Genomic DNA, 17,255 nt, shown 5'->3' with positions numbered 1-17,255 from the left:
GCAAATAGCAAATATACATAACGTGATATTCCTATTACTGCTACCCTCTGCTTTCCTTCTCTGCTCATCTACCCACCTGTTATGCCTTTTCTTTACTTAGCTAGTAAATTCTTTGAGGCAGGCACTGTCTTTTATTATGTCTGCACCCAGTACAATGGGGCCCCGATCCTGACTGGCATTCACAGAGCACTACAATAACAGAAATAAATAGTAATAATACCTGAAAACCCCGTGTTTTTCTTGGCTCACTGAAAGGGTCACATCTTCTAGATGATATTGTTCCTCTACTATCGAAACATCATAGCCAGCATCTGTTAGCAGCTAGAATGAAGTCCAGGCTGTTTGTGGCCAGATTAATGATCCAACTGGTACCATCTGTAAGAAAACAATGCTGCAGAAACCCAACAGGCTTGGTACCCGAGAGAGAGATGCATTGAATATATATATATAACAAAAACACATCTTTTGTGACTCTGGTAAAGTGACACCCATACAGTTAGACACTGTGTGTCTCAGACTTCCAGTCTAGCATCAAGTGCTAAAAATAATGAATTTGTATTGACAGTAGCCATTTACCGGTAACTGAGTTTTCAGAACCTAAAAAGAACTTCTCTTCCTCATCTCTTGTGTTAGTGTCTGTAATATAATAAGTAACAAATGTTTGTAGAATAACATTACTGAAATGCTATAAGCTCTCTATTTTGAAAGTTTCAAAGAAAATGTCTTACCATGTGTGTGGCTGAATACAAACCAGTATTACTCCTACTGCATTTGACATTTCTAAGGTGCAAATTATTAAGATGCAAATTATAAATACATGGAGAGATGTACATCAATTTACCAAGTGTCCTGCCAAATAGAGGCATCGAGGCATTCACTTTATCCTCCTCTACTTGACATTGGCCTTCTTGTGCAACAGCATTATGGACTTCCTGAATAGGCTTGTTATTTTCAGGATGTTCAGCTCATGTAGTTAGTAAGTGGTGGCATACAATCATTTGACAACAGAGAATTTTACAGAAAGGCATGAATGACCTGGCACATAAATAGAGATGGAGTAACAACTGATCACCAATCTCAGATCACTTCTAGGAGCTCCCTGTGCCCATTTCACGGACATACGCCTACACAGAGGGTTTAAACTTGGCCGCATTGTAGACAATGGAAAAACTGCCACTGACTTCAGTGAGGCCATAATTCCACCCACAGAGTCAAGATTGTCCTCGTTTCACTGACATACACCTACAAAGAGTGTCCAGTTTGTTGTATCTTGAAAGAATGAGTTTTTAAACACAAACTGCCTTCAGGAAAGTTTCTTTGTGATCTTATCAAAACCAAACTTAACTGGCCATTAGCCTCTGTGATAGGGTCCTCAGGGAGCTAGGTAGTGTAGTGGTTAGTGCACCTGTCCTCCGCTGTGTCTCTTTCTCTCTCAGAGGCAGATGGAGTTTCAGAAGTGGTGCCTGGTCCCTGACCCCAGATTGAGACTGTTAGGGCCTTCCTCCTGCATCTGGGCTTTTGCCCTAAAATGGGGTATGGTAAGGGGAACAATGCACTCCCACTCCACCAGCTCCCAGCCCAGGGCCCTGTGAAAAGTAATACTGGCAAGTTCCTCTCTGTAGAGAATGCAAGTCTGCCACCCTGGATTCCTGGGAGTTTAGTCTGAGAAATATGAACTCCAGAGTTAGAAAATGAAGAGTTAAGATTGAACTAATCAGCCCTACCACCACACTCTATGGACATATACCTAAAAATATAGGCCACATGTTAATATTCTAAATCTCTTTTCACATTGAATTAAGAATTAGATAGTAAAATCTTGTAACTGTCAGATTGTCTTTCCTATATCTACAAAAACGAGGAGTCCGGTGGCCACCAACTCCTCATTGTTTTTGTGGATACAGACTAACACGGCTACCCCTGATACTTTCCTATATCTGTATTTCCAGATTCATTGTATCAGATTCTTCCTTTTTGATCCTCTATTTAAAAAAAAAAGAACATATCTAGAATTTGAATACTTAAGCTCTATTTGTGTTGAATGCAAAGGTCTGTAAACAGAAATAACATACAACAGATATGGAGATTTGTTTCACATTTATTTATTTTGCATATGTAGAACAAGCCTCAAAATAACCCAACCTTTTCCCTGCATGCTCGTTCAACAAACATATGACACCTCTTTGTGGTCTGTATTAGTAATCATTAAGGTCAGTTCATGACCTCAGCCCTGTGACAGCAGTAAGGACTGACCCTGGTCAGATGATTGGGGTGATAAAATAAAATCTCTAGTCTAGATCATTGGCTGCATTAGGTCAGTATAGCTCCACTAATGTCAATGGAATGATGCACGTACTCAAAGTAAACCAAGTGTGAACTGGGACCATTGTGATGTCCTGTCTAGCCATATTTATCAGTTGTCTCCCATGCCCTCAATTAAATTTTATAGAAAAGGCATCTAGACACCAGCACAAAAAAATTATCTTGGAACCAGAACTTCATGCCTATCCATGATATGCTTTATTTCTAAAGCTTGACACGTTAGAAAAACAAAGGATTTACATTTTTATAGCATAGCATATGCATTGTATATTGCAACTCAATATTTCCCTTCTTTGGATACATTCATGCTGCTCCCCTAATACTGAAGTTCATTAAAGAGAATTTTATTAAAGTAAAGTAAATTCATCAAGTATAGATTGTTACATAAAGAGTTTTGTAATTCATTAAAAACCAAATAAGACAGGTATCAACAGAAATTAATATTATCCTTGATCCCAAAGCCACATTTTTATGTATTCTTCCTCATCAAGTCGAGGATTTCATTATACATGCGCTCAGGTGCATTGAGGCCCCAGATGAAATCCAGATGGTTCCAGTCAGGAATCACCTTGTGGTAAACCAGATTAGTGACTTGTGGGAGCAAAAGGTCAACATCGATAGGGTCAGCAAGCCAGTCATTTCCACCACTCCACATCGCAGTTGGGACTTGCATGTCTGTCACATTGTATATGGGCGGAGTATCCTTTAAAAAAATTTTTTTCACAAAAGAAAACAAGTTTGGATTGGAATGCAATGAACAATCAGTTACACATTACTAGAAGACTATTTTAAACAAAGAACTTTATAATGATTTACTGTAGTTCTTGAAAGAAGAGAAATTACTAATTCAAATTAAACATGAGGTAATAATTGTAACTTAAATATCACAATTTTGATGACAATATAGAGAACTCAAAATGAGTTCTCTCACACAAGTTTCATCAATTTTTGGCTCTGAAAGAATGCATTCTTCAATGTGTTACAGAATTTTAATGACCTCAGAAGTTACACCTAAACCTTACACTGAAACCTCCACTATCCCAGGCTACTGCCACATATAGAGGACATTTTCAAAGGCACAATCATACAGCAGATGAGAGACTTCAGGATACTCAGACAAGATAAAAACAAAACAAAAAACCCAAAACTACACAGAGCAATAATGCAGATGTTCACAGTGTGATTTCTAAAGTGTTGCTCATTAATTGGCCCATGTAAACCATGCAGGTGTGAACTAAAAGTTCCCTAGTGAACTGAGAACTTTTAGTTCACACCAGCAAGATCTACGTGGACCAATTAATCTGCTACTTGTTAGTGTGCTTTAGAAATCACACCTGTGTAGTCCACTTTACTGCTCCATGTAGACAAGCCTTCTTTACATTTTACCTGAACACCTCTTTTCCTCTCATCTTATGGTTGTAAAATGTTTGGAAGTAAGAATGAGATATTCAAGTAATATATATTTAGAGTATCTAGAGGGCTACATTGATTCATCACCACAATATTTTTCCATCAGATGAGTCTTCAGAGCACAACCGCTGAACTTCCAGGCAACGTCTCAACTGCATTTCTTCCAGTTAAAAACTCAGCTCTCTCTGAAGAGGTGCTATGCCTCTTGCTAGTGGAAGCCAAAGACTTGCTTTTGAATCTTATCATGCTTCAAATATCCTACTCCTCCACACAGCCCCCAGTGACCCAGCAGACAAAACTACAATTCCTCCAACGTACAGGTCTCCAGCCTTTTCTGACTGATACGCACCCAGTAGTTTTTTAGCAATAATATAAGGGTGTTAGCAATGACTTCATTTATATTTCTGTACTCTATCAGAACTAGAATTTACAACAAGATTGAGGACAATGAGAGTTGTGGACCACAAATTTCAACTTTCCAGATATTTTCATTTGAATTTTCAACCAGGAAATTGGGTGCATCATTTTTGTAACTGAGTTTCCTAGTTCTTTTAAAGAAGCCAACAGTAACTGATCAGACAAGAACACAACAGCTTTTATATTTGAGATTATAGATTCAAATTGGATGGAAAAGTAAGAAAATTCTAACTAGTTTTTTCTGCTTTGAAATAAATTAGACCTTATTTTAAAATACTCTCTATTCTAACCATAGGCACAGAGATACAAATGTATACTGGTGACTTACTACATAAATATTTTTAACGTGTGCTTTTTTTAAAATAGAGGACAATAAATTCAGTGGAATTTCTCTCGATTTATACTGGTATAAATGAGAACATAATTTGGCCCCTAATATGGAATTATTTTTAAACTATAGCTTTTGCTTGGCTACCATAGCTTTTGCTGTCAAATGGGATAGTATGATGCCCACTCTTTTTTTTTTACAGTTTTTTTTTAAGTAAAAATTCTGAAATGTTTTCACATCAGAATTACCTTACCTGATCATAGTGGACTTTGTTAGATGGTATTCCCCAGTCATAAGCTTTCAGTTTACCACTTTTAATCACCTAGAGTAAGAATTAAAATCAAACGTACATGTTTTAACTAAAACAAGGTAAAAATAATTACTGCATTTGCCCCTCCAAAGTTAGCCTTTGAAACTAGTCCCCGCAGAGATTTGCATAATCTAGTTCAAACTGGATTCTCCAGGGTCTAACAAAGAAAGGATTTTAGGATAAATAAGCTGGGATTAGACTGACTCGGGACATTCTCCCTGATCCAACAAATTAACAGGATCGCTGGCCTATGGAAGGCCCCAGTCCTTAGGGGAGGGTTGGAAGGACTTGGCCTATTGAGGTCTCGTAAGACTGAGTGTTTGTTCTAAGCTTAAACTGAGATGAATTTGTGACCACAAGGAATCTCCTGGGTGGGGCTGAAGGACTGCTTCTGCAGAATCCACATTAGGGTGATGTTTGGTAAGTTTATTAGCATGTGTGTAGGTTCTTTTATTGTTTTCTATGTAGTGTTTTTACCTTAAGACTAAAGTAGGCTTGCATAGGAAGTGCTATGTGGTACCTTATAACTGTAGCAATTACACCTGTTAATCGTTTCTGAAGAGAAAGCAAGCAGGTGTCTTTGGGCAGTCTACCTCTGCTGGGAATAACACAGTGAAGGCAGGGAACTGTGCAGCCTGGACATACCCAGGTCAGAAGGGAGTGACCATGTGGATTTCCACTCAAGAAAGCCAACGGCTGGTGAGCTGGAAACCTAAGAGTGGGTGCTCTTGCTGGACCACTGAGGGGGAATACAGGTGCTGCTACCCTGAACTGCGACAATGGCATGTCTACTCTACCATTCCTTTATAGAGACAAAAAAAGGATATTTTGTTGATTATATTTCCATGTATCCTGGGTGGGGACTGGCACCGAGTACTAACTTGCAAGCTAATTTGTACATTATGCATGGAAAAAAGAAACTAGCAGTGCTGCCCTGTGAGGTTGCTCTGTAATTAGCTATGTTCATGCCTCTGCCAAGTTCTCTGCTTGCAGAATATACTAAGCCAGGGTAGACACAAGCATGATTAAGGGAGGATTAGTTCTTTCAATGTGGCAATGCCAGCTTGATTGCTAAATTGTTGGCACTGAGAATAAATTAGGACAATAGAATAGGAGACTGGCCCTAAATCAATTTTCAAACATCACACACGATTGTTACATAATGATTACAGGGCACTTTATATTTCAGAAGTTCTACCTGTTTCCAGTGAATTATGTTTTGTACAGAGGTTCCAGCTGGGGCATGTGTAATATACACATATATTCGGCTCTAAAAGGAAACATTTATATTACATAACAAGTTTCATCTCACGAAATGGATCTACTTATTTATCATAAATCAATGCAGGCAATTTCAAGGATAAATCTGTTTTGCAAAAAATATCTGAGGAACAATTGTAGATTTAGACGTACCATATTTAAGTTCTTCTCATTAAATCCACACAGCTCAAACATGAGGTTGCCACAAAACTCTGATAACATGCCCTGGCTGCAAAATTCAGCAGCAAACAAGTCAGCAAAAAAATTCTGTCGTATGAATTCTTTTGTACCAACTACAGTCTGTAAAATTACAAAGATTCATATTTAATAAAATTACAGATATTGGAGATAAAACCTGCCCTCCCTTCCTTCTATCTGCCAATCAAATAATGTCTCCTACAGTATATTCGAGTTCTGTGTTCAATACACATTTAAATAAATCAGGTGATTAGGAAGGGGAAGACTATTCGCCATTCCAATTGTCCTTACAGTGAAGAATTTTTCCTTCAGATTTTCGAATCCTTAATTATTTCCTTCTACTTACACCTCTTGGATAGACTTAAGTAATTCCTCTCCCTCCTTGGTATTTACAACCTTCAGATACAGCTAAACTACCACACTCTCCCTCCATCTTTTGGCCTAGCTACAGGAACATAGGCATTACTATATCAGATCAGACCACTGGTTCAACCAGTACAATTACTGGACTCTGCAGTACCACATACTTCATAGGGAGATACTAGAATCCTTATAATAGAGAATCATGGAACAACATGCCAGTCAGGGAAGACACCTCCAATTCCTGGCAGCTCAAGGTTGTTTTATATCCTGAAGCAATAAGGCGAAAATCCCTTGTTTTGTACCTTACCTAGTATAGCTGGATGTACTCATTAACCATATAAATGCCTAATCCTCCTTTGAACCCTGCTAAGCTTTTTTCCTTTTAGAGTATTAGATTTGTTGCCCTTCAGTTTTACTGAACGCTACCCTTTTCTTGTATTAGGAGAAGGGGTAAGTGGCAGCTTTGTTACTACCACGACACCATTTTCTATTTTATAAACCTCTCATGTCTCCTTTTATTCTACTCTCTAAATAGTCCAAGATTTTTTCATTCCCCCATGACATTGAAGTCTGCCCATCCCTCTAATTGGTTTCCTAATTCTGCTATAACATACTTTATGGGTAAATTTTGGCACAGTGAACATAGATTATGGATTAAGGTATGTGACTAGCTTTAACATTTGTACAAATTGCAAAGTAAAATCTCTGGAAATTCTAGAATGTCTCACTTCATTTTAACTGTTCTGTCTTAATTGGTTTTAGAATCCCCACCAAAAAGTCCAACTAACTTTGGTTAACAGATATTCTCTCTAAAAAATCACATACCTTGATCACTGCATCGGGAAGTAATGCAAGCTTTGTCAACAGGCTTTGGGCATATTTAAGTGTGGCTACAGGAGCTAAAGCAAAATACATTTTGATTCTTTGAGCCAGCTGGGGCATGGTTGAAAATGTTATAAAAGCTGAAAATGAAGAGAGATGTACAAGTTACTATTGCAAGGAGATCAAGCACAATGTTTAGATTTTGTGAAAACTATTTTTTACTCATTAGCACTGCAGAAACCAAATAACTATTGTAACGCTGAGTGGGCTCCTACTGTGGTTCATGCATCAACAAAATTGTTAACTGAATTTCTATAAGGTTGTCTACCGTAGGATAAAATGGTTTATTTTACTACATGGCAGCTATGCAATTCTAAACCTAGAGAAGACAGGGCAATGGTATTTTAAAATGTAATCTGCTTGTGGACATGTTAGTTCACATGTTTTAACAATACACTTTCTTTCTAGTGTGGACAAGCCCAAGAGCACAATCTGCACTTCATGGTATACACCTTAATTTCACTTTAACCACACATTCCTGTTGAATCAGTGTTATTGGTGATGGTGATGTGCAAGTCAAAAAACAGAACATAGCGTTCAGATGACACAGCTACCAGAACATGATATTGCCCTAAAAAGTTCCCCTCTGGTCACATGTGATATCTCCAGCACAGCAGAAATTGGGATGTGTGTTGGGGGGGTGGAAGGGGAAGAGATCTAGACTTCAAAGGACAGATAGTTCCATTGTTAACAACAGACACTGCATTCCCCTCAAACTTACCTGTCGTGGTGCCTTCTGAATGTCCAACATAATACAGTTTCTCTTGTCCAGTTTTCTACACAATAAAATCTATCACTGCTGGATGGTCATATTTAGCCATTTCATCATAGCTACAAAAGGAAGGGTGGTCATCTTTATGTTAGCTGTGTAATGGTCTGCATTTGAACACCAAAAGCCTTAGAACTGAAAAACAGTCATAGCACTACAAGCTTCTCCATATTATTCTCCCAAGCACCTCAAATGTTTTTAGCCCCCTCTGCACTGGGCCAGGAACTGACATAAGGAACTATATTTAAACTCTGTTCCGGCTACACCAATCAATATAGATCATAGGCACTAACTGTGTTTAAAAATAAGAACACATTGTTTTAGATACAGGGCTACATAATTGTTGCAGGATTGTGCAGAACTGTTTTACTCCTTTGGTAAATCCACACAATACAGTCAACTATTTGATTTAACAATTTATCATGTACCATAATAATTTTAGTGTTCATCCCTAGAGAATTCCAAATACTGTATCGACAGAGAAAGACAATAAGACCAAATTTTTTGTGTGTCCACTAATTCTGGAGGCGCAGTCCGACATCTCAAGGCCTGATTTTTGTAGATGCTTAGCAACTACAACTCCAATTGACTTCAACTCTGAAAATCCAGCTATAAATTGTGAAATTAGAAATTAGTGTTTTGGCCTAATTCTTACTTTATTAGGACAATGGATTCCCAGCATCACTTTACAAAACAAAATAAACTGGTCGTGTCATAGTTTTCCCCAAAATTATAGTCTACCTGAAAGCCCAGAATTCCTCTTGGTGCACTGAAAGGTTTACGTGTCGTCTGGACCAAGTGTTCCCTCTACTATTTCCTATCCAAACATCATAGCCAGCATCTGCTAGAATGAAGCCCAGGCTGTTTGTGGCCAGATTAATGATCCAACTGGAACCATCTGCAAGTAAACCATGCTGCAGAAACACAACAGGCTTTGGACCTGAAAGAGAGATACACCGAATATTCCATACAAGCAAAACTTCTGTGACACTGATAATAAAACAGCACTCAGTCTTCATAGTCAAATTCCTAAATCCAGCATTAACTTCTGGAGAGAGATTTAGTTGAATTGCCAAGGACTGTATTTTAAAGGATTTTAATTGAAAAAGACAAAGTAGGAAGACTGTATAGAACCCTTCTTTCATTTTTTGTGCAAGTGGGTCTAAACCCAAGAAAAGTGTCAGGGGAAAATGGTGTTTCTCAAATGCATCACTACTAAATATAGAAATCTTTAGAGAAGATTTAAGGGAATGGCTTATTATTACCATAAGCTACATGCAAACAGAGAGTGTCTTTCAGTATTAGTCCTATTGTACTTGATTTTCAAATGACTTGATTTTGATATGTAGTTTAGGCTCCAAGCAGCACATGTCTGGTTGTATCTTAGGTTAGTGAGCATCAATCTGATTATTGGATCCAGGATTTCACTGTCTATTGGAGAGAATGCAAGCAATTGGGCTCAGTTTCCTCAGGTACTCCACACCTGTTCCCACAATATCTGTATCTCACTGAGTCAGTTTCTCTTGCTCTCCCACACACTCAGTGTCCACATTTATTCCCCATTCAGTAGCTTCTGATAACATTTGGTTTTAAATGTCATGTAGTGAGTGCCAGTGCACCTTATATCACTGTATTTCAGATCATTTCCTTTTCAGAGTCATTACTTTTCCCCACTCCCTGAACTCATATATATGCACAGTTCTGTGTAAATGACCGAGAATAAGTAAGTATCTTACGATCATCCCAGCTTGATCTCAGTTGTGAACACTTGTCCCAGAGAGCTGGTATTTGGAGTACACTAGTAGGTAAAGAAGGCTTCCTCTCCACATCAGGAAAGCAACTATCAGCTCAAGCCCGGAAGGGGAATCACTGCAGAGAAAGTGGTTCCAGGGACCAAGGGGGTTTGAATGGCTAGGAGGGGATGCCGCTACCAAAGAGCATTTCTAGTCTTCCCCAGAGTCTTGACTAAGTTGACCACCAAACTCTCAGTCCCCTTCCCCTCCAAACCAAACAACCACTCACTCCCGCTCTGAAACCTACCAGCCACAGTCTTCCCACCATTAGAGGCCCATCTCTCCCCCCTTCCTTTCCAAAAATTGCTGTGATAGAAACATTTCACCAGCCAGGGTACTTCAACAAGCAGTTTAAAAATGACAACATAGCTCATGTCCTTAGCATACATATGGTCTACTATATAAAATTAAAGCTCTGTAGATCTAACAGCCAAAAGGCCTATTTACAACTGAGGCTAGTTAAATGATTTCTTTACAAAATTAATACAGCTGGCACAGAAAGGTATTTCATTTTGCAGAGGATTTCACTATTTTGAAATATGGTTTCATTTCAATTTGGAACAAATCCTCAACATTTCAAATGTATCCACAAAAGGGAATAGAGTCCTGGCTTCAGAGCAGTCCACCTGGTAGGCTGCCCTGGAGCTGTGTGCCCTGGAAACCTGGGCTTCAGGGGAGCCAAGGTAGGCAAGGAGACAGGAAACTAAGCATGTGTCCATTGGAAACCTGGCTGGTTTCCAGAGGATCTCCATGGAACATTTAAATATCATTCAGTTGGCAAATTCTGACAAAAAAATTGCATCTGCAGTGATTCAAAATTAAGTGTGCAAAAAATAAATTGATAGAAGGAAAAGCTTTATATTATTTCAAAAGAAACTATCTCAGAAGAGCACTATGAAGAGGATGAACAGTGGATGCCAAGGAAGAGATCGGTTTTCACATTACGTAGGCAAACATTAAACTAAAACAGTAACCGAAATTTACACAGCATTCAGACAAACGTATGAAGCTTTTATATGAATGATGTTCATGTGTGTCTATAATACTACTGAGTGCTTAGTGGTTTATATTTGAAATTGATACAGAAAATTAGCAAAAACCTAACAGATTTTCCTTAATCCAAATTATGTATTTTCAGACTTATAAATGACAGTTAGGAGTTAATCAAAATCATCATAAATTTGGCAGACTGCACCAATAAAAATTGACATCAAACTCAATACCGGTCTCACTGGAGAGAACAGAAGTTTACAAAAACACAATATCAGCATGAACTGAATATACTTTATCTATTACTTCTACAGTTACTGTTCCCATACTATAAAGGTTCCCCCTTGAGCCCATGCTGAACAGCAACAAAGCCTACAGACTGATGGTCTCTGTTTTAGATTTGTGGCTCGTGCATCTTTTGGACAAGAGATAATGTTGCTCAAGGCAGAATAACTGACTTAGACCTCAACATTTAGATTGCAGCAGTGGCACTTCAGACATCCTAGACTCTTTTTCACACCCATAAAGGTTCATACCAGGATTCAGTTTTCCATCCACACAGGCAAAAGCCTTTCATCACATCAGCCTTCAGTTTGTCTCCCAATTTTGCTTACTCCCTCCTCTTTTCCTGCCGTCTATGTTGTACTCCCATGTTTCCTCTTGTCCTCCCTACCCACCCAGTACTCCTTCCCTTGTCCTCTGACTTTTAGGAGACCTTTACCTGCACCTTTATTCTCCCAGATTCTCATATACACTTCATGGTCCTCTAGCAGCTTTTAGAGTGTTTCTCTGCAGCATTTTCTGTCATACCATAAAGACAATTTGCATTGGTGATGTGTTCTCTATGGGGACTAAGAGGAAAGCAGAGTATGGACATGTTTGAGGGTCCTTGCAGGGACACTGTTTAACTCCTGCGAGGCTGAAGCTACAGATGGACTTTTCCACAGCTGGAGGCCAGGACAGGAATGTCACTGCAGAAAAACTAGCATTCAGGTAACTCGGGGAAACTCTTCTCCATTCTGTACAAAATTGTCACGCACATTCATGCAGAGCAGACAGAATGCCTGCTGAAATGCTTAGGAAGAACAGTAGTATAAGGGATGGGAATACAAGATGGTTCAGTTGATGTAGAAGGAACTTTTGTTCATTGTCACAGTCAGTAAACTGACATGAAATGAAGACTAGTATGTCTGTCAGCAAACACAATCGAAAACTTCTAGGTTTAATTTTTATAACCACAAATCCTTTCTTCCATGCATATTATAGAAATTAAAATATATATTATACACCACAAACATCCTCATAAAGTTAAAACTACAGAGAAAAATACTGACGCCCAGTAACAATCGTAGAACCCCATCTTTAGATTTGCAGAATTTGCTAAGATCCCTGTAAACCTCCTGTATGTATTGCTGTAATCTAGGTCATATTTAAGACAGGAAGGAATTTAAGGTTACAACAAGTTTCCTATTTAATACGGACATAAATTTTACCTGCGTTGTCAGCATTTACTTTCCCATGAGGAATTCTGTTAACACTGAGGATATAGCCGTCTGCTGTCACAACATCATACTCCTCACTGGGGTATCCTCTGTATTGAATTATTTCACTCTGCAGGAAGAAAAAAAATCAAAGGCTCTGATCTCAGACTGCCAACAGGTTTTCAATTTTTGAAGGCTTTCCTAGGCCATGTATTTGCTATTAGGGGGTTTTACTGGAAGTACTTTCTGGTGGGATATTTTCAAGGAATCTGAACTGTGGGGCATTATCTGTTATAGCCTCTGTTGGTTTATGCCACAAAATAAGGTGAATTAATAATGTATATTTCATTGTTTCTCAGAGATTCCCACCCCACCCCCAACCCAACTCTCTCTTTAACACATTACTTACAATATTCATATGCATTTCAGGATTGTCATTTGACCTGCTGTCAGAGAGTCCTTGCACCAAAATAATTCCATGGATCAAACATGTTACAGCTACAGAATGCCACATCTTGGGTCAGCCTAGAATAATACATGTTACATATTAGTGCTATCTGAATCATGCATAAGTCTTCCAAGCAGAAAGCTCCTCACCAGTTATGGCCAAGTAGCTTAATGATCCATATAGTCTGCATAAGAAAACAAGATATATTGGGCCTGCAAAACTCAGGAACTATGCTACGTATTCTTGAGCACCATCTTGTCCATTAACACATAACTTTTATAAGCTGAATAATGCAGGACTGAGTCCTGTTTTCCTGTTGCTTATTTTACTGGTTGTCATATACTATGTTGGGCACAAAATATTCAGCCCTGGCTATGTGAAGCTCTAGGCTGCATTGTTTATGCTGTATTTGGTCTCAGTTCTGTAAAACAGCAGCACCACACAGTGTCAGAGACTCAGTAGATGTGGTGTAAAGAGCCATAATTACTTTATACCTTAATATCCGGTTCATTACAGATACTAGAGATGGGTCTGCGATTTGAAGTTCAGATTCAAAATTAATCAAATATAATTAATGGCTCAACCATTAAGGAAATAGGAGTTAGGTGCAAAGCTTCGATCAATTTTTCCAGGGTAAGAAAGAAAAACATTTTCTATTCCCTTCTAATTAAGCCAGTTCCTTCAGCAAAGAAGAAAATAACCAACAATGCAATTTAGAAAGACAGTCCTCCACTGCAATCTCTTCTGTATTGTCCTGTCCATCTTTTTCCTCTTCTTCCTGGGGAGCAACCTGTCCCTCCAGTAGTTCTTTGTAAACCATCCACATCTTCATAGGAATCAAATAATTATCTGCCTTTTCTGGAGCATTAACGAATCTAGCTTTTTCACCATTTAGGATCTTTTTTTAGCTGGACACCATAGTGCAAAAAACTTTAATCTAGCATTGAGACTCCATTTCTACATCCGTAGCTGTAAGCTGTTTATCTTGAAATATTCTTACCAAATACAGTCCAAGTCTCTAGCAAGCCTCAGATCTTCCTATAGATGCTGGAGACAAAAAGTTCTCTTATAAATACTGGGGGCATGCTCTCAACAGGGTTTGAAGTGCAAACTGCGATGTGCCCTATCTCTAAATCAAATCCTGTATCTTCAATTGCAATGATATGCAAGTCAGAAGGAAGTCAACATGCTGTTCTCCTGGCTCCCTTTTAATGATTTTAGTCACTCCTTCATTTGATTCAAGTTCTGCCAGCAGGCAGTTGATTCACGATCTGCCAGTAGGCAGGCTTTCTTATCTTACACCAGTGGGCAGCATTTCAAATTCATTGTGCACTTTCGTGATCCTTCAGGATACCCATTCTCTGCTCCACTTCAGTGAGCCTCTCTTTAAAACCATCTAGGATAGTCTAAAGCAGTGGTCTACAAAGTGGGGTGCGCACGACGATCCTCTGGGGGCGTGGCAAGAGGAGTGCTGTTGGAGCAAAAGGGCGGCGTGGCAGGAGTACCATTAATAAACAAAATATTTTTTTTTAAATACTGTTTATTTCATCTTTATCTCAGCCTTTTTTAATTTCTATTTTGTGTATGCTTGATAATGTACATAATATATTAGTACAGTAGTACACGTATATAATCTATACATAAATAAATATACATATATTGGGGATGCATGCTCAAAAAAATTTTTACTGATAGGGGTGTGCGATCAAAAAAGTTTGGAGACCACTGGTCTAAAGGATTTGAGGGTGGCTGGTAAAGTTATGACATGTTCAAAGAGATATTTTTTATCACCACTTGCAGGGCCGGCTCTAGGTTTTTTGCTGCCCCAAGCAAAAAATTTTTTGGCTGCCTCCCACCCCAGTCCTGGGCTCTCTCCCTCCCAACTGCACCCTCCTGCTGCCCCAGCCCTGGGTCACTGGTAACTCGCTCCCAGGGCGGGTCATTCAGCAGGAATTTTGGATGTGCACAGAACACAGACAGGATTGGTTCCCATATGGTTACAGAACTGCAGTAAAGTGGAACAATTTTCAGCTTGTGTGACTGGAGGATATCTGGATGCACATTATAAGACTGTCCTACATAAATGAGGAAAAGTTGAGGTGCCTTTATTATTCTTTTGTTCAATTCTTTGTTTCTATGGGGAATGCACTATCACGGTCTTTCTTTTAAACAAATAAAACTAAAACTTAAAAAAAAAAAAGCAATGGCTGTTGAAAATAGCAATTCCAGTCCTAATAACCACTGGGAAGCATTTCTTGCTCAATTTATTCTACTTTTTCTACAGCAAGTTACAGTGGATCAGTATATTTGATTTGGGGGAAATGAAGTAACAGCTGTGCAAATTGAGCTTGAGCACTCCTGAATTTTGAGGGTGTTCAAATCTGTAAGGCAGGTGATAGATTCCCTTTCTGAATATTAGCTATATCTGGAGAGGAAAAGTCAATTTCTGCAATCCTCCTAAGTGTCTGGTACTGTATCTAAGGGCAGGTCTTCACTACGGGGGGGCGGGGGGGGAGTCAATTTAAGATACACAAATTCAGCTACGCGAATAGCGTAGCTGAATTCGACGTATCGCAGCGGGAGGTCCCGAGAGGTCGATTTCTACCCCGCCGATTCAGGCTCAAGCTGCCCAGGTGCAGAGCCTCCCCTCCCTTACTTTTCATTTTAAATTCTAGTGGGATCCACATACCTCCCTTGCTAGGCTTCAGATAGAGAAGTGCACCGTCCATTTAGTCCCCCCAATTCCTTCTTTGGGGGAGAGCCCAGGGCTGGGGCAGCAGGAGGTGCGGGTGGGGTGGGGGGGAGAAGAGCCCAGGGCTAAGGCGGCAGGGGGTGCGGGTGGGGGCCAGAGCTGGGGTGGCAGGGGTGCGGGGGGGGAGGGGAAGAGCCCAGGGCTGGGGGAGCAGGGGAGTGCAGGTGGGGGCCAGAGCTGGGGCTGCAGGGGGTGTGGGTGGGGGAGAGCCCAGGGCTGGGGCGGCAGGGGGTGCGGGTGGGGGCCAGAGCTGGGGCGGCCGGGATGGGGGGGGGGGGGAAAACAGCCCAGGGCTGGGGTGGCAGGGGGTGTGGGCGGGGGAGAGCCCAAGGCTGGAGCAGCAGGAGGGTGCAGGTGGGGACCAGAGCTGGGGTGGCAGGGGGTGTGGGCGGGGGGAGCCCAAGGCTGGAGCAGCAGGAGGGTGCAGGTGGGGGCCAGAGCTGGGGCGGCAGGGGGTGTGGGCGGGGGGAGCCCAGGATCGGAGGGGGGGGGCGGGCAAAAATCCTAGAGCTGGCTCTGTTCCTACCGTTCACAGCAAGCTGCAGATTTCAGTTCCATACTCCTTTCCCACACGCCTTCCTCTTGCTAGTGGCCAAGGGAATGCTGGGAAATGTAGTTCTTTCCCTGCTCCAGGGCTGGCTCTATAGGCAGGGAGCTAACCAAGGAACTACAACTCCCAGGGGCCCCGTTGGTTCTTAGCTCCCATGCTGGATTCTTGCGCCCCTTGCAAATCTGCCGCCCCAAGCAACTGCTTGCTTTGCTCCTGCCTAGAGCCGGCCCTGACCACTTGTACTCTTTGAAAAATGTGTTTTCAATTCCCACGCTTCATCTCTTCCATTCATTATTAGCTACAGAGTTTGCCAGCAGCAACACTGGAAACTAATTTAAAATTAAAAATTAATATTACAGCCATCCCTAAGATGCTTTTGATAGTGAAGAGTGTTTTTTCTATTTAAAAGTATTTTCTACTCTGAGACTTCACGTAAGCAGTAGTAAACAATATAACTAAGACTGAAATGTAGCTTCTAACCCTTGCTAACTCTGAGACACATTTGTTTTGTGCTAGAATTTGTTTTAGAATTCAGAAACACCATTTTTAGTTCTCTATGCATGTACATGGCAATAGGAGGAGAGAAATGCTCTCAGACTCCTATGCATGCACAAATGTGCTGATTGCTTTAAAAGGTGGACATAGTTTTGTTCAAATTTAGCAGGTCTCTTGGGTTTTAATAAACATGATTTAAGCCACTTATCTCTTTAAAACTACTGAAGAAGTTTTTGACTAATGAGAACCAGGATGCAGAGTCTCAAGAAGTTCACAGTTTAAACAATAATGAGCAGGATTCTCCTTTTGATTCTGCAGTCTGTTTGGGGTGTTGTGATAGAGTAAAAGAAACTTATGTCTTTGAATTAAGTTTTTGGCAAAAAAATAATATTGATTCAATGTTAATATCGGCTACATGTTAATAGTGTGTCTTTTCTCATTGAATTGAGCATTAGATATTAGAATCTTGTAACCGTCGCATTAGCTT

General features: G+C 40.1%; 1 protein-coding gene across 1 annotated transcript; it reads right to left on the bottom strand.

Annotated features, from left to right (window-relative positions):
- Window positions 1–2,086: 2,086 nt before the first annotated feature.
- On the bottom strand, window positions 2,087–17,205 carry LOC101936083 (lysosomal acid lipase/cholesteryl ester hydrolase-like). The gene is given in 10 exon segments (XM_008170572.4): window positions 2,087–3,025; window positions 4,731–4,799; window positions 5,986–6,057; window positions 6,201–6,347; window positions 7,434–7,570; window positions 8,212–8,321; window positions 9,001–9,199; window positions 12,536–12,653; window positions 12,933–13,048; window positions 16,250–17,205. Coding segments are annotated over 9 exon segments (1,191 nt in total). The 5' UTR covers window positions 13,038–13,048; window positions 16,250–17,205; the 3' UTR covers window positions 2,087–2,791.
- Between the last annotated feature and the right edge of the window lie 50 nt (window positions 17,206–17,255).

The sequence above is a fragment of the Chrysemys picta genome, chromosome 7, assembly GCF_011386835.1.
Source record: "Chrysemys picta bellii isolate R12L10 chromosome 7, ASM1138683v2, whole genome shotgun sequence".
NCBI lineage: Eukaryota > Metazoa > Chordata > Testudines > Emydidae > Chrysemys > Chrysemys picta.
Note: the sequence above shows the minus strand (reverse complement) of the source record. Positions and strands in the feature narration are given on the sequence as shown.